This window comes from Pelobates fuscus, chromosome 4 (genome assembly GCF_036172605.1).
Source record: "Pelobates fuscus isolate aPelFus1 chromosome 4, aPelFus1.pri, whole genome shotgun sequence".
NCBI lineage: Eukaryota > Metazoa > Chordata > Amphibia > Anura > Pelobatidae > Pelobates > Pelobates fuscus.
In genome coordinates, this window is record NC_086320.1 from 78131798 (window position 1) to 78154154 (window position 22357).

The 22357-nt window shown below is 44.2% G+C and overlaps 1 protein-coding gene across 1 annotated transcript in view; it reads right to left on the minus strand.

Moving 5' to 3' along the window:
* Window positions 1-1002: 1002 nt before the first annotated feature.
* LOC134608481 (lymphocyte antigen 96-like) overlaps window positions 1003-22357 on the minus strand; it is a 32369-nt gene continuing 11014 nt past the window's right edge. The window contains exons 4-5 of the mRNA XM_063451315.1: window positions 16880-16932; window positions 1003-1098 (exon numbers count right to left, since the gene is read on the minus strand). Coding sequence (XP_063307385.1) covers window positions 1003-1098; window positions 16880-16932 — 149 coding nt within the window. The remainder of the gene's footprint in view (window positions 1099-16879; window positions 16933-22357) is intronic.

A 22357-nucleotide genomic window follows, 5' to 3' on the forward strand; every position in this document is an offset into this window, starting at 1 on the left:
CAAAATACTAGCCCTTGCTAAGCCCCTACTCATAGGCATTGAGGGAATCTGTAACATACATAAATAGATCACTGTCCATCCCCTGTATACCCACAGTGGGGCTAAAATTAAATAATAAGCAGAGGACACATTGTCTTTCCCACATGCTACTACTCATGGCCAGCAGGAAGGGGCTCAATGGGGAGATTTATTGTCTCCCACAGCCCCACCCATAAGCAGAGGGTGGGGGCTATTAATAATATAACCAAGTAAGGGATCTAATTTCCCTCGACAGCCCTAACCCATAGGTAGCACGTGGGAAATATTAATAATATTACCTAGGGGTGACCTAATATTCCCCACTAGTGTCCATCTATGGTGGTGTGTAGGTACTATTAATAATATTAATCATTGGGGCACAATGTCCCGCCCCCAAAGCCACCACCCATTGGTGGCAAGTGGGGGCTATAATTAAATAGCGAAGAGGGGTTGTACATGCCATTGTCCACCCTACAAAATTTTGTCAAGTCTAGGGTTTTAAAAAAATTCCCTGCCAAGACACATAAATGCTGATGGATTACACAGCAGCTTACCTCATCAAACCATTTAAAATGCTTAAGAAGTAAAACCTGGTATTGGCTTTTTGAAGTTTCCATAATCCCACAAGCGAATGGCTGTTCAATAATGAAACAGACTAAAGTCTTTCATGAGTTGTGCATTCTTCCCCCCCCCCCCCCCCCCCCCCAAAAAAAAAAAAAAACATGGGGTAATTATTTTAAATTAATTTAATGTGTTTCTGGTTGCAAATGTGATGCAGATTGCATTAATATTGGGTCAGGAAGAGAGTTTTTGCTTCTGAAATACTACTAATGGTATGTCCAACCACTGCAAAGTTTGTTATACGTCAAAGGTCCATTTACAACATGCTCAGATTAGATCATGAGACGCACACCAATTGTAAAACCTTTTCAATGATTACAGAACAACATGCAAAAAACTGGAAAAGTTGTGAAAAGCTTGTTATTAAATATTATTCTTTAATACAAGAGTAGCTGTTCCACACGCCGCAAGCTCTAATAGTTCACCAGCATAAAAGTTGAAATTTGCCAGGAAAGTGCCCTGAAAAATAAAAAAAAAATATTAGAAAAACTATAATAGAGAAACTTGGATATTTGTAAAACAGAGATAAAACTTACATTTGCTTAAATATTTAACTTAAAGGATAGGTCCACTGGAATGGGGCCAATAAGCCAAGTTTTTCATTGCTGAATTGGAAACTAAGCCATTCTAAACATTCTAAAATTATTTAAAGGAATATTCCTATCCCCATAATAACTTGGGCTCATTTAAGTTGTTATGGGGGCAAGAGTGTCCAGGTACCATCTTACCTACAGGGGTTAGAGCATTTGGCATTGGCAATGGTTTAACCCCAAAGTTGTGGCTTCCTCTCCCAGAACCTCTGCCTCTTGGTTTCCTTGCTCTCTGCCTATCATTGGGTGCCCATAGAAAGCCATAGTGTGTTAAATTAATTTAAGTTGTTATGGGGCAGTGTTCCTTTAAACACCACAATAGTTGCATAGCTGAAGACCAAAGAAAACCAGAATGTAGTACGGTAAGCCATGCCTTTATGTATTATATCATAATAACGCATTATGTTCTTGCTTCTGCTGTATAACAGTGACTAATTTAATCTATATCTAAATAAGCAATGAAATAAAAATGGAAAAAATAAGATGCTCAGCAAGAAATCAAGACAGGACAGGTCAGGAGGATTTTAGAGTTCAAATTAAGAATAGAAGATCACACTTGTAAAATACAGTATAAAATACATGAATCTATTACTATATTTGTAATTCTATTGGTATTATGTATACCAATAGAAATACAAATACCAAAACACATTAAAATGCGTGCATAGAATATAAGCTACAAAATGTATGTGACGAACCGCCTGTACCCAGAGTGGTACGTTCGTCTGAAGCTTCCTGAATTCCCACAAGGTTCGTGGGAATATAGTGCTCTCTCTATCGCATACCGAAGAATCAGGTGAGACTTCATGAAGGGTGCAAAATAAATGTTTTATTATGGCCAAGTTGCCAGCTTATATACACAGACCTCCAGCATGGGGAATCCAGCAAAAACATAGGTAAGCCTGCCCAGGCGTCTCTGGGTCTAGGAGATAAGTGAGTTTGCTTTTCCTTAAACTAATTATCTCCCAGGCACTCGAGGTACAATACACACACATAAAACACCCCAAATTGCCTCCACCTCCACACGTATTATATAACTGGATAGCCCGGATCTGAGTGCCCAAGTTGTCCAAATAGCGCTCAGATCCATGTAGTGTAGCAAAATCGCCACCAGGGTAAAGTTTTGACTGACCACAATGGTTCCAGAGGAAAAGAAGTAGCAGCCGGTGAACTTTTGGGAGTTCCTATACGAATATAAATGAAGGCTCCCCTTGGCTCGTAGGGAGCAAATGTTCTCCTCGTTCAGGGTGTCTTTTCCCCGAAAAGCGCTCTCCTGTCTTGTCTGGGAACGGAGCAGGCCACGGTATGATTTTCCCAGGGATTGCACAGCATCCGAAATAGAGTTCCACGCACTCGTCGACCAAGTACCCCTGCCTGCGTTCGGGAGACAAAACGGCCGCCATTTACTAGAGCACGTGTGTTCGGTCACACTATGGCGGCCATTCAGAGAGAACACTTAAGTTTGTGGTTTCTTTGAAGTTAACGAGCCAGGGGAGTGGTGGTGTTTGGTAGTTTGGAAGTACCGAACCAAGGGGAAACATATTGGGTTCGGTAAAACTAAAAAAGTTCAATAGGGAAGTTCTTCACAATGTATCTATATATTAAATCAAAAGATACACAAATGCCAACTATGGATTGCAACACATGATAAGAACAACAAAACAGTGATAGTAAAATATATATTATATAGGCTGCTATTAGGATAGGACCTGCCGAATATGGGGTACTTTGACGTAGTTGGCAGGCTTATGCAATGTATGATCATATAATGTAACTAAACCCCCATCATTTTTTGCCTAGGTGAGGTGTTTTTAAATAAAACTATTACAATCTCTGAAATCACTGTTTAGTTAATAAGCGAGTGCGCTGGATTCTGTATTTTGTATATTTTGGCCCCAGCAGCACCCTATAATGTATGCATGTTTAGGTGAGTGCAGCCCTCTCGGTTTCTTTTATATATTTGGGAGTCCCAGGCCAACTCCTTGGTGTTGCACCCCTCCCTGTTACAGGTGCCTCATTCCAGGACCCTATTTAGCCTTGACTTGCAGAGAGTCCCAGTAAGGAAGTATTTCCCAAGTAAGTGGATTAATCTCATAAGAGCAAGCATTAGGCTGCTATTAGGATAGGACCTGCCGAATATGGGGTACTTTGACGTAGTTGGCAGTCTTATGCAATGTATGATCATATAATGTAACTAACCCCCCATCATTTTTTGCCTAGGTGAGGTGTTTTTAAATAAAACTATTACAATCTCTGAAATCACTGTTTAGTTAATAAGCGAGTGCGCTGGATTCTGTATTTTGTATATTTTGGCCCCAGCAGCACCCTATAATGTATGCATGTTTAGGTGAGTGCAGCCCTCTCGGTTTCTTTTATATATTTGGGAGTCCCAGGCCAACTCCTTGGTTTTGCACCCCTCCCTGTTACAGGTGCCTCATTCCAGGACCCTATTTAGCCTTGACTTGCAGAGAGTCCCAGTAAGGAAGTATTTCCCAAGTAAGTGGATTAATCTCATAAGAGCAAGCATTAGGCTGCTATTAGGATAGGACCTGCCGAATATGGGGTACTTTGACGTAGTTGGCAGTCTTATGCAATGTATGATCATATAATGTAACTAAACCCCCATTATTTTTTGCCTAGGTGAGGTGTTTTTAAAGAAAACTATTGCAATCTCTAAGATTTGAAATCACTGTTTAGTTAATAAGCGAGTGCGCTGGATTCTGTATTTTGTATATATATCTATATATATATATATATATATATATATAATATATATTTGTGCTCAGGAAAATAAAGCCATATGTGTATTGATACCTTATCATACTTGTAGAGGTATATAAAATTTGGTTGAGGTGTGCCGAAACCGATGTATCGGTAGACCTGTAAATAAAGTGGGCCCATCAAGGAAGGTAATTAAAGTAAAATAATTAATTTAAAAGGTGGAGTGATGGGAGGGACTCAGAACGGAACGATGCCTAGAAGGAGTCTAGTGCCGATGGGGAGTATTTATATCAGCACTAGCCCCTCCCACAACTCCAGGCTCCGTCTTTACATTTGTCTTTACATTTGTACTTAGGACAATAAAACCGTATGTGTATTGATACCTTATCATACTTGTAGAGGTATATAAAATTCGGTTGAGGTGTACCGAAACCGACATATGGGTAGACCTGTAAATAAAGTGGGCAAAAGATGTATGCCAAAATAATTTATTCAATCAGCAATACCTTATTACAACATAATATCACAATGCTAAATGTTGGAATGGCTGTCTAATTTCCTTCTCGGGTTGTGGAATGTATCTACAGTAGGCTGTCGATTTCCAGCGCCCCAATGATTTAATGGGTAGGGATGTACCTGTAGGAGGCTGCTGAGGCCGCTCCAATCCTGAAAGAATGTCCGGAGCAGTGTGAGGGGTTGAGGCCTAGTCTCATCAACATAATTCTAACGTAAAGCATGAATTTGCTTGTAGTGAGGATGGTGCCTTGTAAGGTAAGTCAAGGGTGATTTGCTGGTGCCTGCACGTTATTTAGATAGACATCTAGTGTCTTTACTGGACACCCTTTATTAAATGTGAGGTAGTAGGGAATAATTTAAATAATTCCAATGAGACAGAGAGGGGTATTTTTTAGATACACCCCTATATACTTATTAACCCTTAATAGGGAACACATGGGATGGGCGGCAGCATTGTAACATAGCGGTGTGATACAAAAAGTGTATACAAATACAAAAAGTCCTGCACTCACTCCCATCACTCCTGGGCGGCAGCAACGACCACAGTACAATTAAGGGTTAATAAGTATATAGGGGTGTATATAAAAGAATACCCCTCTCTGTCTCATTGGAGATGTCTTTGCCAGAAGCTCAAGGAAGCAAGGTGAAAGGTCAGTGTAGGACCCACCTGAGGGGGTCTGCCTTGACGTTGGCAGGCGGGCATTCCCTCCAATGGCCATTGGAGTAACTAAATGACCTCCATTTGTTTAAATATACATAGGGATTTAGGAGAGAGCGCAGGTAATTTTTTCTTTATTTTTACTGTATGTATTGGGGCTGATGTGTACTGTCGTCGTTGCTGCCACCCAGGAGTGATAAGAGTGAGCGCAGGACTTGTTTTTTTGTATTAATAGGGAATTATGATGGTTTGAGTAGGTTGACTTGTTTTGGTATGTAGTAGTGAGAGTAAATAATGGTCTTCATGTTTGATGATATGAGGAGTTTTGATACATGACCTTAATTCTGTAGTATTTATGGTAGTGAATTCCCTGGGCCTAATGAGTTCGTAAAAGGCTAAAAAATATTGCGGCTTTTAAAGTTTGATTGGTCCTGGGTTCAAATGGTGAGTTATCCAAAAGGTCTGACAGTGACCTGAACAAGCTCCCATTAATAGGTAATCTCTGTGGTGTTTGTGTTGTACTGCACCTCTGGATTCCTTTTAATAAGGTCTTGATTTGAAAGATTATATGAAGGTCTGTTTGTTTGGGAATAGTGTCAGCATGTGGTGTTGTAACCCTCTGAGGTAAAGTTTGATTGTGCTGTAGGACAGATGTAAATTGAGGTGGCAAAAGGAAGAGAAAGCCACCAAAGATTCCATTGTGAATACATCTACCACCTGGAAGTCCCTAGTGAATTTCATAAAAATATTGAAAGTTTTTTTTGTATGCCCGTCTGGTGTTTCCAGATAAAGCGCATTGCGACAGCATTCTGCCGTGAGCTAGGAGTTGGCCTAATCCAAGATGAGCTCTTGAAACTGAGGGTCCGGAGTCGTTGAGGCATTGGGGTGTAGCTGGAGGATTTCCTGAAAATGGAAGCGGGACAAATGGTCAGCTGCTGTGTTGTGAACACCGGGCACGTGTGTACAACATATAAAGAACCGATGAGTCACAGCAACCCAAGTTAACCGTCTAACGAAACTCATGATAACTAGAGAGGGGGACCGACCTTTGTTCTTGATATGAGAAGTTGCTTGATTGTCTGAAACACAATGTACCGTGTGTCCTGAACAGGAGTGTCCCCAGGTTGCTGCCGCTGCCAAAATAGGGTAAATTTCCAACAATGCTGAAGTCTGATCAAAGGCCTCTAATGTTCTGGTCACCACAGATGGCCACAAAACCAGTAGAAGCCACTGCATTGGGGAATTGGTGGACAGTGGAGGTATGAACATGGATTTCCCATTCCACTGACATAAGAAATTTTGCCACATGTGCAAATCTGCTGTGGCCTGAGAATCAAGAGAAGCCTGACGGTCCTCGGAGGGAAGACTAGGTAATAGACATAGAAGCCTAGAAACGAAAGAATTGCCCTGCGGGATGATCTCATAGCAAAATTTAACGACCCCAGCAATGACTGCAACTCCTTACGACTACAGTAAACCAGTCGCAAGTAATCACTAATACTTGCTAGGATACACTCACTTTTGTCATGTGGTAAGCTGGCTTCTATAATCAGAGTCAAGTTCAATGCCCAGAAAATTGACTACGGTGTCGGGACCTTCTTTTTTGGAGGGGGAAATCGGGATACCCAACCTCCCAAACAGTTGTCTGGCATCTTGAAGGCTGGTGGGTTATGATTACTCTCTATGAAGAGAAAATCATCCAGATAGTGCAGTACCGATGGACATCTACATAAGTTAAGGAGCAAAAAGCATAAGGCCTCGGCAAAATTGTCAAATATTTTTGGGCTACATTTTGACCCAAATGTTAGCCTGTTGAAAAAATAATAAATTCTTAATGTAGATGCCATAAAGAAGGGTGAATTGGGAGCAGCTTAAAGGCATTCACAATATCAGTTTTGCTTAACCATGCCCCCATACCCGCCGATATGATAGTTTGAACAGCATTATCTATGGTGGTATATTGTAAGGAGAATTCTTCAGATGGAATCAAAGAATTTAAACTGGGAATGGTGGAGGAGTGACGTGCTGACTGATCTATAATCTATAATTAGCCTCTTTTCTAAGGAGTGTTTTCCCATGACAATGCCTATCAGGTTTGTTCGCCAATTAGAAAAGGGGTGTGGGGAAAAGGGGCCTATGATAAAGCCTTGATTTAGTTACTGTATTAACAGTGTATCAACTGATCCTGGGTCATTGATAGCTGACTGTAAAATGTTTCTTTCCACGATACCGGTAGGTAATGCTATGAAACCTGTGTGGAAGCCATCAGAAAACCCTGAAACCAAAAAATCAACGAACTGTGGAGATGGGTGTGTTGCTAATAGTTGAGACAACTGAATGACGTTTACAAATGTGAAGTACTGTTTGGAATGCAGTGTATTAGGGCACATTGTCTTTGAATGCGCACGGAAACATAGGGTACATATATGCAATCGTCTACAGGCACTAAAATAATTGCAAACTTGGGATTTGCCAAGGAACACAAAAGGCTGCCAAGCTTATCCTTTATAACTTTCTCAGGCCTGGCTGACAACCCGGGGTTTTGTTGGACTGAGACTGAGGTGTCGGTGGGACAGAGATTAGTACTGTGGGAGGTTGAAGAACACAAAGCACAAGCTGGAGTCCTGAGGCTAGTAAAATGCCTACAAAACAACTGTATCCAGCTTACTCCAGTTAATGACAGTATTAAACTGGTCCAGAGTTGCTGCCGCCTTAGCTGAAAATGACCTATGGTAAGCATAGAAGGCATATCCACCGTATTTATGCCCCAGGTCAACCAGCTTGTACATGTATGTATCTAATTCTTCTCTCCTTTGTGGCAAATTGGTACACACTACATATCTATAGATCCCAAACGCCAGTACGAATTCGGAGATGGTAAGTTTCTTACTGAGTCTGGGATCTCTGGCTTTGAGGACTACTGATAAGTCTCCATAAGCGTAGGTTTTATTCTCCATGATATCCTGGGAAGAAATAAGGAGTGAGACCAGATTCACATCCTTACCCTCCAGGATATCTTTATGGATCTTAGGAGACACCATATGGGCAGGTGTGATCATGGGTGTATCTATTTTGTGATACTGGGACCGCTATATTACCCTGTAGAATAGCTGTAGCAGCTGCTAGGGAAGTAGCATTGGATAACGGTGGGTTGGTCGCCAAATGGCCAGATTCTAATCTGTCAATTCTGTCTCTGATTTGGCCCATGGAAGATAGGAGAGAGTTCATCATGGTCTGTAAATCGGGCATGTTGATGTTTCCGCTAGTCCCTCCCCTTCTTCAAAGTTGTCGGTGTGTCTTTGCATCAGTCTGAACAACTCTGCTTTCCTGGCAGTAGCCGGGAATGGAATGCTTCTTCTCCTTAGTTCTGCTTGTATGCGTGGTATAGTCCAGGACCTTATATATGAAGGACTGGTAAACTCTTGTCTCCTAGATGGTGAACCAGACCTAGCTGAGTGCTAAGGAGTGAAAGCTCATCGGCCCCCTTCCGGAGCTTGTGACATGCTAAAAAGGAGAATTTTGAAATTTATGATGTTACCTCCAGGGTACTGGATGCTAAAATAGTGCCAAGTGGTGAAGACATTCGCTAAGTGATGATAGATGAGACCCTATATCACCGGGATATATAAATAGTTATACTGATATACTTAATTCATATACAGAAGTGTATAAGTGACCCAATGTCAGGTAGATAATTAAAAAACGAGATCTGGTAGAGACGAAAAAGAGAATAAAAAATAATAAATAATAATAGTTAAATAACCACCTAATAAGGTATGCACATATATACAAATAAATAGTATATTGCAATCCAGAATCTTGAGATATAGGTAATGTGAGATAAATAGTATGAATTTTATTTAAATTTGGCTCCTAGTATATGAGAACATAACCCTGGAAGTCTATTTTGTGGAATATACTAAACAAAGTCCTCATCATAGGGTACAACCCATGTGTCTGTCTGTATGTTATATAAATATAGAGTGCCTCAGAGGATAGACACTGTCAGATAGTCAATAGGGAGAGGGGAAAAGGTGAAAAATCAAAAACTAGCTAAAACAAAAAGCTGGCTGTTATTATTAAATAGCCTCTCTCCCTGGTAAGCTAACTAGACAATTATAGGAGCAAAGAAATAAAAAAAAAAGAAAAACTTATAATAACATCAAGAAGTGATAGGCAAAAATTGCTGTGTCCGGTGCCCATAAACCCAAAAGAACGCCTGACGTGCATTTCGGTGCTTAGTGAGATGCACCTTCATCAGGGAAAATCATCTACTAACCCAGAACTCGCTTAACCCCTTAAGGACCAAACTTCTGGAATAAAAGGGAATCATGACATGTCACACATGTCATGTGTCCTTAAGGGGTTAAAGGAACACTATAGTCACCTGAATTACTTTGGCTAAATAAAGCAGTTTTAGTGTATAGATCATTCCCCTGCAATTTCACTGCTCAATTCGCTGTCATTTAGGAGTTAAATCACGTTGTTTCTGTTTATGCAGCCCTAGCCACACCTCCCCTGGCTATGATTGACAGAGCCTGCATGAAAAAAAAAACTGGTTTCACTTTCAAACAGATGTAATTTACCTTAAATAATTGTATCTCAATCTCTAAATTGAACTTTAATCACATACAGGAGGCTCTTGCAGGGTCTAGCAAGCTATTAACATAGATGGGGATAAGAAAATCTTAATTAAACAGAACTTGCAATAAAGAAAGCCTAAATAGGGCTCTCTTTACAGGAAGTGTTTATGGAAGGCTGTGCAAGTCACATGCAGGGAGGTGTGACTAGGGTTCATAAACAAAGTGAACCAACTATTTATAATGTATTGTACACCTTTTATTCTAGTAGTGGATGCCTTAAGGTGTTAGGAGTGATCTCTCAGTGTGCAAGCTCCTTCCATTGATACACATTGAAACGGGTCATTTATCTACCTGCCCACCTACTACACACTGGGAAACACGAAAAGAACTCCAACCCTCTTACACCACGTTGAGCGGCACTAGGATTTTCTCCCCTCCAGAGATCTACTAGCCAATAATAAGAGAGCATGATTTTTTCTAATGCTCGAACTCAAAGGGAATTGATCTCGTGTGTGTTATATTCCATCCCACTTTGCCTGGATATCGTATTGGCTGTCTGTGGACACACACCATTGGGAAGCAAGGTACTTAAGCGAGTTCTGGGTTAGTAGATGATTTTCCCCTGACAAAGGTGCATCTCACTAAGCACCGAAACGCGCATCAGGCGTTCTTTTGGGTTTATGGGCACTGGACACAGCAATGTTTGCCTATCACTTCTTGATTAAGATGTTATTATAAGTTTTTCTTTTGTTCCTATTTCCTTGCTCCTATAATTGTCTAGTTAGTTTACCAGTGGATTAAATAATAACAGCCAGCTTTTTGTTTTAGCTGGTTTTTGATTTTTCACGTTTTCCCCTCTCCCTATTGACTATCTGGCAGTGTCTATCCTCTGAGGCACTCTATATTTATATAACATATACCAGATCTCGTTTATAATTATCCACCTGACATTGGGTATCTTATACACTTCTGTATATACATTAACTATATCATTATGACTTTTTATATTTCCAGGTGATACAGTGATTCATTAACATTGTGTTGTGATCACATGTATCTATCTTTTTTCCTTTCTTTTTGTATATTGTGGTAAAGCCCCTAGAGACCCCTGGAGTCTCGATTTGGTACCGAAAATAGTTGGATACACCCGGACGCTATTAGATTTATATAACGATACGGGTGTTACCCCCTGTTTTCTATCTGTTTGTTCTAGATGAGACCCTACGAATGCCAAGTGGCTTGAGAGGCTCTATCTATGCGTTGGGCTGAGCGCCTATATACCACGGAACGTAGTGGTGGGATATTGGCCTCTCTGTGACGTTTAAAAGAAAATAGAAATGTTGGTGACCGGTGAGGCCCTCTCTATGTAACTTGCGAGTCGGCTAGCTATGCGTTGGACCGAAGGCCGAATACCTCTGAGTATGAGGATGGGCGTTAGCCTCGCGGGACCACTAGTATAAGGTGTAGAAGGCCTTTAGAAAGCTAAATATGACATCTATTTCACTGACAGCCACTAATTCCTTTCCTAAGGGACTGATAAAAGCGGGGAGGTTTGAATATATGCACACACAGGATGTGGAAAAGGTGGCGCTATATAATTATTAGGAATTATTATGAATATTATGAATTATTATGAAAATGAAAATCAGCTGCTAAATACACTCCGTGGGTACTCCTATTAACCCACCACACATAAAAGAGCACCAAAAACAAGAGAGAAACTTTTGATTAGCAGGTGTTTATAACCTTTAAACCCTCAGTTTTCTCGAGTGTAGCGCTGGGTGTAAGTCTAAAGAATAAGTGAATAAATATATATAGTGCTTTAAAGGCACTTTCCCTCTATATCACACTTGTATTTATTGCATAAAGAGAAAAAAAGGGAAAATATACAAATGATTGTGCAGTATATCAAAAAAGGACCAGAAATGATTATTTTGTTTTGTGAGTTGTAAGTATGAATACACTCACATTTTTTAGAGCCTATATATATATAATTTATTATTATTATTATGTTATTATTTATATAACGACAACAAATTCCGCAGCGCTTAACAGTGGGTGGATGAACAGACATGTAGTTGTAACCAGACAAGTTGGACACACAGGAACAGAGGGGTTGAGGGCCCTGCTCAATGAGCTTACATGCTAGAGGGAGTGGGCTAAAGTGACACAAAAGGTAAGGATAGTATTAGACTAATGACAGTTGCATAAGAGGAATCTGCTATTAACTGTTTCATTGATACGCTTTTATGAAGAAGTGGGTTTTTAATGATGTTTTAAAGGAGAGGAGACTGGGTGAGCATCTTACGGAGGAGGGAAGTGAGTTTCACAGGAACGGTGCAGCCCTCGAAAAGTCTTGAAGGCGAGCATCAGAGGTGGGAGTACGGACAGAAGATAGACGTAAGTCTGCAGCAAAGCATAAGGGCCTAGACGGGACATACTTGTGTATTAGGAAGGATAGATAGGTGGGAGCAGCATTATGTAGAGATTTAAAAGCAAGAACCAGAATTTTAAATTAAGCCCTATATCTTACAGGAAGCCAATGTAGGGACTGACAGAAGGGTGAGGTGTGGGCAGTGCGGGCGGACAGGAATATTTTATATATATATATATATATATATATATATATATATATATATATATAAAAGGTATAGTATGTATACAAAAGGAACAGTATAGCAACTACAAAAGGTTATATTAAGTGTTGTTTGGAGAAAGACGCCAAAGACAGTTGACATAACACAACTGGGGTCATTTTTTTTCAGCTCTGAAATAAAGCTTTATCAAACCAACTAATAGTTCCCAAGTTTTGCAGATAAAAAATACTCCTCTACTCATAGACAAACACAGGGTCGGACTGGGAATGAAAATCAGCCCTGGAAAAAAATTCCATACCAGCCCCGTAATGCATCGCGCCAGCATAGTGCGCAGATATGGAAGCGGGAAAAAAACTGAAAACTAGCACTCAAACATGAAATAAATAGTTTGTGCATGGAGGGGTGCTGTGTGCGTTAAGGGGTGCTGTGTGCGTTAAGGGGTGCTGTGTGCGTTAAGGGGTGCTGTGTGCGTAAAGAGGTGCTGTGTGCGTGAAGGGGTGCTTTTTATGTGTGGAGGGGTTCTGCGTGCATGAAGGAGTTCTGTGTGCGTGAAGGTGTGAAGGTGTTCTGTGTGTGGGGGGGGGTTCTGTGTGTGTGGAGGGGTGCTGTTGGTGGGGGGGAGGAGTGTAGTGTGTGTATGGGGGGGTTATAGCATTGATATATTTATATAAAAAAACCTTTTTTTAATCCCCTCCCCCTTTACCTTTGGTCAGGGCCCAGGGGAGAGGGGGAACATTTCAATCCCTGGTGGTCCAGTGGTGGTGCGTGCTGTTCAGCCTGCAGCTCCTCTGGCTGCAGGCTGACTTCGCTCTTCTCCCGCGAGAACGGCAGGCAGGTCGGAGCGTTGCCATCGTAACGCACGGCAACGCTCCAACCTGCCTGCTCGCGGGAGGAGCGTTCTCGCTTGCAGGTTCCTGTCAGACCGGGTAGGGAAACAGAAGCTCCCCTACCCAGTGGCATACACATGACCTATGGGGCCCCGGTGCGAAAATTGTTCCCTGGGCCCCCCCCCCCCCCTGCACGCTTACTCTGCGCAGGCCGGGGCCGCAAAACATGGCGGCGGGCAGCTGGTCCAGGGGTTGCGACCCCTGCGACCGCGGTATGTACACCAGTGCATGCAGATGCACACACACTTAACCCCTTAAGGACCAAACTTCTGTAATAAAAGGGAATCATGACATGTCCTTAAGGGGTTAAAGGACCACTACAGACACCCAGATCACATCAGCTCAATGAAGTGGTCTAGGTGTCAGGTCCCTCTAGTTTTAACCCTGCACTGAGGGTTAATCCAGCCTCTAGCGGCTGTCTCACTGACAGCCGCTAGAGGAGCTTCCGCGATTCTAAGACACTGAACGTCCATAGGAAAGCATTGAGTAATGCTTTCCTATGGGCGGTTTGAATGCGCGCACGGCTCTTGCCGTGCATGCGCATTCGGAGCTGAGCGGCGGAGGGATCCCCAGCGCCAAGGGAGTCCGGCGCTGGAGAAAGGTAAGTGCTGAAGACACACACACACACTCTCACGAACAGACGCATACACACTAGCTAACAGACACACACATTTACTGACAGAGACACACTCAGCGACAGGCAAACATACACACTCACTTACAAAACATACACTCTCACTGACAAACACACACTCACTAACAGACATCAAACAGACTCACTAACACAAACACACTCAGTAACAGACTCACTGACACTCACTAGCAGACACACACTCACTGACACTAACACTAACACTCATAGTAACACTCACACACACAGTAACACACACACTAACACTCACAGTAACACTAACACACTAACACTCACAGTAACACTAACACACTAACACTCACAGTAACACACACACACACACTAACATTCAGAGTAACACTAACACACACACACACTAACACTCACAGTAACACTAACACACACACACACACACACACACTAACACTCACAGTAACACTAACACTCACAGTAACACTAACACTCACAGTGACACTAACACACACACACACACACACACTAACACTCACAGTAACACGAACACACACACACACACTAACACATTTTTTTTTAATGTAATCCCCCCAGCCTCCTTACCTTTTGGAGTGCTGAGGGGATTCCCTGGGGTCCAGTGGTGCTGCTGGGCTCCTGGGGGGCCGGTCACCCGGCGGGCAGGCAGGCTGGCCGGTGCGCGAGGGAGCACTCTCCCCTGAGTGCTTCTTCTTCAGCTCCCTCGCGCGCCGCGTACTGATACCGGCGCCGGAAGATGACGTCATCTTCCGGCTCCGGTATCAGTGCGGTGCGCGAGGGAGCTGAAGAGGAAGCACTCAGGGGAGAGTGCTCCCTCGTGCACCGGCCAGCCTGCCTGCCCGCCGGGTGTAAGCAGGGCCAGCCTCGGGGGGCCCCCCAGGAGAAGAGGCTGGCCCCCCAGGAGAAGAGGCTGGCCCAGTGCCACTGCCCCAACCCGGTCTGCCAGCCCGGCCATGCTACATTCTGTGACCGGCAGGAGGGGAGCGCATCCCCTCCTGCCGGTCACCCTGTAATTGCGGCCCGGGCTGGTGCACACTAGGCGGCCGCGCACCGGCCACCTAGTGTGCCGGCCCACCGGGAAATTTCCCGGTGTCCCAGTGGGCCAGTCCGGCCCTGGACAAACAGCCCATAATTACAAAAAAAAAGCATTTCCAATTAGTAACAAAGCAGAAATCTAGTTAAACTAACTGTGACGGACCACCTGGAACCCCTACCGGGTACCTCCGTCAATCGCTGCTTCCTAGTACTGGCGAGTACCATAAGCACTGCATTGGAAAACAATAACCAGCTAAACCCCATGAACCACCGCAGCTTGGTTGGGGTCTCGCCGTACTCCACCAACCTTGGACCCCAGGATCCAGCTTCCAGTAGGTAGACCTCTCCTAGTCCGAAGAGCGCAGCAGGAACAGCTCTTTTAAGAGCTTAGTGATTATACTCAGGGGAGTTTAGTGATTATAGCAATCCCCACAGTGAATGTAGCTCTTCAATCCCCCAAACCTGAGCCTAGACTTTATGAAGGGTAAAACAAGTGTGTTTAATCAATGACACAGTTGTCCTTTTATGCAAGTCCCCAAGCAAGGTATATGCCCACATGGACCTTGTGGGGGACAGGGACACAAAGCTTACAAACCAATCAGAACAGTAATTAAATGTACGACACTCCCACACACAGCAAACAATCTCTCCCCTCTGCATGGGAGATGATTCAGTAAAGTACAGTATGTAACTCTTGTCTCCAGGTAGAAAAAACATTTTATAAAAAATTTTTTTATAAAGTCTCATAAGTACCCTAAAATACCCTGATAGCCCCGATCTGGGTGAACAACATATCCAAAAAATCACCCAGATCGGTTCAGGGGATCAGGAATTTCCTGGAAGTCATAGTTTTGACCGACCGTGCACATGGTCCTATGCCCAAAACAGTTCCAGGGAAATCAGTGCTAACGGTCAGTCTCTCTGTCTGGAGTACAAAAGTACATACTTTACATGAACAGAGCCTTTTTAAAGTATTTTAGCCAGGTCTATTGCAGGGGCCATAGTCACAGGGTAGGAGGCTGGCAAACAGGACCCTTCAAAAACCTGTGGCAAACTCACAGGAGAAGAGGAGTTTGTCACAGTAACAATCCAAGCAAGATTAGTGGTTATGGTACCAGGAGTGCACTGACACCCTCCCATGGTAAGTATTCAAATGTTTTAATAATGGTTACTTAAAAGCTATTTTAATACAATAACTCTATCATCAAGTGTTTAAATAGAACAGTATTTTTTTTATTTTTTTTTTAAATAGTATGTACAGGGTTGGCCAAAATTTAGGGTAGAATTTGACAGGTAAATAACTTGTGGCAAGTCCATTATTATGACGCAAAGAAGAAAATCATCCTCAAAATTTAGTTTCAACAGGATGAGGCTACTGCATCCTATTGAAATTATCCGCTCACCGAACAGTTGTCTGAGGAGGACTTCCTCAGACAACTGTTCGGTGAGCAGATGATTTTAAGAAAATTCCCAGATTAATTGGCCACCACGTTCGCTTGCGATTACTTCATCTGGAGCTCATTTAAAATATGTAATCTTCCGTGCCTAGTCAAACAAATGTCTATACATTAAGCATTCATTGTATGTCATATCATTGAAATTGGTTAATTAATAAAAAGTTATTGACTCCTCAAAACCTACTTTGAATTTTGTCCAACACTGTATAAAAGAGGTTAGAAACATTCATCCAAACCTTTAGTATACGACAGGATTTTTCAGCCAAGACATGCACCTTGGGTCAGACAGTGTTATTAGACAGTTAGTTGGACAGTTCTAGACAGAATTAGACAGTTAGTTGGTCTGATGATGTCATTGCACTTTGCAGGGAGTGAAGCAGGGAAAACCACAGACACTGTCAAACACTGTCTGGCCCAAGGTGCATGTATATGGCTGAAGGATCCTATAATATACTAAAGGTAGGGATGTACATATAATTAACAAAAAAACTGTTTTGAGATGACAGTTGTCCTTTAAGAGTTCAGCAATATTCCTGACCAGTAAATTTCACAATACCTTTATATAAGGAAATTTAGCCAAGCTTTTTTCCATCGTAATGTACATGGTTTCTAGGGGGAAAATGATGAAAAAATATTTTCAGAACAGAAGTAAATATAGCAATAAGACAAACATTCTTATATTTATATCTCTGCCTCCTTGGAAAGTAAGAATAGAAGAATACGTTGAAGGCACAAACGAATAATGCAGAGCCCACTGGCACAGTCTAATTTATTGTTAAATACAAAATAGAAATGATTTAACTAGCCATTTATAGATGTGTATGCCACCTTAGAAAGTGATGAACTTCACAACCAATCAATTAAACAGTTTTAATCTAAACTGAGTTTATAGTCTAGATTGACCACCACGATATTTATGGTGGATAATTATGCATTGTGTATTAAGATTATTTTGTTCTGAAACGTGGTGCGAAGGATTTAAGTCATTAGGATAATATAATGTTGGATATAAATGGGGTATGTGATTAATACGTCTTATTATGGCACATCAATGCACCATGACTATATAATATAGAGTGTACAATCAGCGAACAGCCAAACGCGTAAAAGTCATTTAGCACTCGTTCTAGTTCCCACTGCCACACAACAAACCATTCAATCACGGAAACGCACAACACACCTGTTTACTTGGTTTGGGTCATAACTACATATTATTTATCAATCATAATAAACAGCATAATAGAATATTCCCTTCTCATATGACTCATACTTGTATTATGCTGGACAGACAACTAAAGAAGTGGTAGTTGCACTGGATGAATGTCCAGCAGAGGTAATACAAATTAAAATCAACATGGGGGTGAACAAAGCACAAAGCCTTAACATATCAACTGAAAATGACCATTTAACAATTTCAGCTAGACCACATTAAATGATAAAATTATTAATTAAAAATTTTACTTAATCCAGAATACTTCTTAAACCATTTTAATATTACACTAAAATCACCATGGCTACCATAACTAAACCTTACACTCTGACACTTCCAAAATTCCCCTATTAGTAGGCACAGTCTGTATTTTAGTTCCAGCTCCCTTTGTCACTCATTTGTAGGAGCTCAATATTGTTTGTTCATGGGAGTGAATAAAAGACCTCCACAGCAATAGCACTCACAGTTAGGTGACCCTAAACTACTTAGAAATTAGTTTGTAAATATAAAATACTATATTCTTGTTCTAAATTACATTTAGATGCCTTACATATTATTAATCAATCACTAGAATGTTCTCAAAACAATGCAGCCCCGAGCCACACCTCCTACCCACACCCCCGAATTTAAATATCTCTCTAAAATGCTTCAAAGCATGCGTTTGGGGTTAAACCTAATTTTATAATCCAACACAATAGAACACACAACTATATTACTTAAAAATAGAACTTATTCGGGGGTGGGGCCTGACAGCCAAGATGGCCGGACGTGTTTCACATCAGCTCCTGCCTAACTAAACTAAATATAGGCTATTAATGCCCAATACCAGGAAAAATACAACCTTAAACGAGCGGCAAAAGGGAACTGCAAGAGGGACCACATTGAACACACCGAATCATACAGGCACTGCCGAGTACATGCAATGTCCGACCATGCAGCCTACCAAGCCTGACAGCCCGGCGGGGGGGATGCGGCCGGTCTCCCCCCGTCGGGCCCGCATCAAACACACAGCCCTGCACCTCCCCCCTATGGACCGGCGGGGGTTATCCCGGTCCTCGTTGAGGGAACTACCCACCTTACACAAGCAGAGTCTCCCCGCGACCTGAACACGCCGCGGGGCGAACCTAAGATGGCGGCAGAGACGCGGGTCACAATGTCTCCTGAGGGCTCAGGAAGCCAATGCTGGCAGGCACGCTTCAACCCTCATTTTGACCGGATCCGCCAGGAGTTTTGGCCTCGCATTGAAAGCCAGATCCGTATCCCTGCTACAACCGCCCCACCGGAGAACCGGGCTAAGGAGCAAGACCAACAGCCCGGCAAAGACTGGAGGGCACAACAACCCCGCCAGGAGGCGGAGGAGCCACGGAGCCACGGCAGGCGGCTGAGCTTGCCTCCTAGCGCTGAATGCCCAAGAGTTGGAAATAAACAGAGGCTACGGAAATCTCCTGCTGGTAAGAAGCATAAGGGGATGATAACCCATTTCCAGCGTGATCACTCACCCCCCAAATTACCCAACACCGGCTACTACCTTCCTAAGCTGGGGGCCCGGAGGGGGATAACCCCGACACCCTTTCCACATTCTTGGACGGATCCACACCGAACTCATTACAGTGATCAGGGAGCAGAGAGTAACCAGCGCAGAGGGAACTGTAAAAGGACACTCGCTGAGGACCAGCGCTGGAGTGCAGGGGCCCTGCCTCACAATGAGACTCTCATAGACACTCTGGGTATAGGCTGAAGGCGTGCAATGATGGGGGAGGGGGTGACTTGTGCGGGTGCTCTGGCCTTGCCTGCTACTCCCTGCACACCCTGCTAGAGTTGGGGCCTGGGCGTCATACCCCTTCGGGCACTCCAACCCACACAAGACGACTGCCTTAGTTGCGCTTACCATGTAACGTGTTCTGTCGGTGGGCACAAGTCACTGAGGCAACTCTTGCTCGATAGTATACTCCCGGTTAACATAGCATGCCTACTCACAATCTTACCTTATTTCGCATTATTAAGCCTGATGCACCTTGCCTTTTTTTTTTTGACAGAAGTGTGTTATATTTGAGCATGCTAGGCTGAACGTGCGTATATCATGGCTAGTTGCACTGAGGGTATGAGTATATAGCAGTACATTGTATATAGCAGTACATTGTTGTGAAAGATGGCTGTCATGTTTAGGGTGTAGCTTGCACGTCAGAGGCGGCTCTCTAATTAGGCGGTTTAGGTGTCCGCCTAAGGTCTCGCGCTGGCTGGCGCCTTGCGGCCGCCTAAACCGCCTGTGGGCAGACTGTGTCAGGTCCTCGGTCGCTTGCCTGGTATGCCGCCGGGTGCGAGGCCCCTCCTGGGTGCCCGGCCAGCCACCGCAGACACAAGTCTGCAGCTCCGCAGTGAGCAGAGATGCAGACCATGTGTCTCGCGAAAACCGGCCAATCAGAGCGTTGCCTCAGCACCCCCCACCACCCTCAGCCTCACCACCCCACCACCCTCCCCAATACCCTCAGCCTCACCACCCTCCCCACCACCCTCAGCCTCACCACCCCCCACCACCCTCAGCCTCACCACCCCACCATACTCAGCATCACCCTCCCTCACCACCCTCAGCATCACCCTCCCTCACCACCCTCAGCATCACCACCCTCACCACCCTCAGCATAACCCCCCTCACCATCCTCACCACCCTCAGCATCATCCCCCCACCCCAACCACCCGCAGCATCACCCTCTCATCATCCTCAACATCACCCCCCACCCCCCTCAGCCTCACTCCTCACCACCCTCAGCTTCACCTCCCACCCCCTCATCCTCACCCCCCTCAGCCTCACCCCCTCACCACCCTCAGCCTCACCCCCTCACCACCCTCGCCATCAACCCCCCCTCCTTCTCACATCACCCCTCTCCTTCTCACATCACATTACCCCCCTCACTCTCACATCACCCCCCCTCACTCTCACATCACCCCCCTCACTCTCACATCACCCCCTCACTCTCACATCACCCCCCTCACTCTCACATCAACCCCCCCTCACTCTCACACCAACCCCCCCCCTCACTCTCACATCAACCCCCTCCTTCTCACATCACCCCCCTTCTCACATCACCCCCCACTCACTCTCACCATCACCCTGCTCTCCCTCTCACCATCACCCCCCTTTCCCTCTCACCATCACCCCCTCACACCATCACACCATCTCAAACAAAAACACAAACATGCTCACAGAGACATACATTCTCACACACAAGGATACTCTCTGTCAGACACACTCTCAGGCACATACACAGGTAAACTGTGCATCAATGTGTATATGTGACACTTTTTTGTTAGTGGGGCCTCATGTTTCGCCTAAGGCCTCATAAAGTCTAGAGCCGCCTCTGTTATCAACTGTGTATTTATATCAGCAGCTCCACCACTAGTTATAAATCAAGTGTGAGTCGCCCCATGAGATGAGACTAGTGAATAACATAATACATGAACGGTTAAGGTAAAGGCATGTAAGGAACTACGACAATAAACTCTTTAGGAGGTGAAATAATGACATGTTTAAACGCTTGCTACTTTACGATTAGTTAATGTGCAGAGAGCAGTTCATGTGATCAAAGGCATGGTGTGGAGGATTGGCTATAGTGGGACATGCTTGGCAGGCTGCTGTTTACTGCTTGTGCTCATCCGATCCCTTCTGGGCGCCAGGTGCAGACCCTGGGAGTCCCTGATACCTGGAACAACAAAGGCAAGTCTCTGGCTGAGTGCCGGGTTCGCGGCTTGAGGTGGTGGAAGCTTGTTTTGTCGGGTGGTCGGATCTGTCCCGGTGGTTCTTCACGTCCGGTGCGGGATTGTGGTGGCTTAGGGTGGAGGCGAGTGCTTGACGTGTGGCAGGCTCTGCATTTCTGTTTGTGCCTCCAGTTCCGTCTTCGACGCCTTTTGCGTTGGTGGATTTTAATGGGGACTGCTTCGCTTAGCTGTGGTGGAGCTTGTTGGGGCTGTGGTGGAGCTTGTTGGGGCTTCCTGCTTGTTATTTGCTTCCAAAATTGATTAAAGAGTCTGTCCAGCTTAGACTCAATATCCTGCCATTCTTTGCTGGTACCAGGAGGACACGCGGCTGCCGCCATATTGGGAGAGTCGCAGATGAGTATGTCAGCCTGGGCGGCTGTGCTCTGTGTGTCCATTAGCTCCAGACAGCCTCTCAGGGGTGGACCGGGATAACACCCACCGGTCCGAGGGGGAGGGGGTAACGGAGCTCCTGCCGGGAAGTAGCTGCTCCCGGGCATCCCAGGATCGGGAGATCGGCCGCCTCTCCCGCCCGGTGAGCGCCAGGCCACACTTGCCACGCGGAGGTAAGTAAGACTCTGTCGAATTGCTGACCGCTATTAAGCATGTCGGGTCGGTCAGGTAGGAGCAACATTGCTGGGTCATCCCCTTCTGGGGTTAAATTCGCTTGTTGATAGCTGCTTAAAGTGAGATATTGAGGGAGCACACACGAAATGCGTCTTTCCTCCATGACAGTTAGGCCCCGCCCCCCGGAAGCTGCATTCTTAGTGAGAGGAGGGACAGTGTAGCTGCTGCTGATTTAATAAGGAAATCGATAGCTAGGCTAGTGTATTCAGTGTCCACTACAGTCCTGAAGGACTCATCTGATCTCTGCTGTAAGGACAGCACCCCAAAAAGCCCTTTTTAGGGCTAGAACATCAGTCTGCTTTTTTTTTTTTTTTTTCTGTGTAATCTAATTGCAGTTGCCTGCCTGCCAGCGTGTGTGTCAGGCTCACAGCGTATACTGTGCCCACTTGCCCAGTGCCACCACTCATATCTGGTGTCACAATAGCTTGCATTTAAAAAAAATAAAAC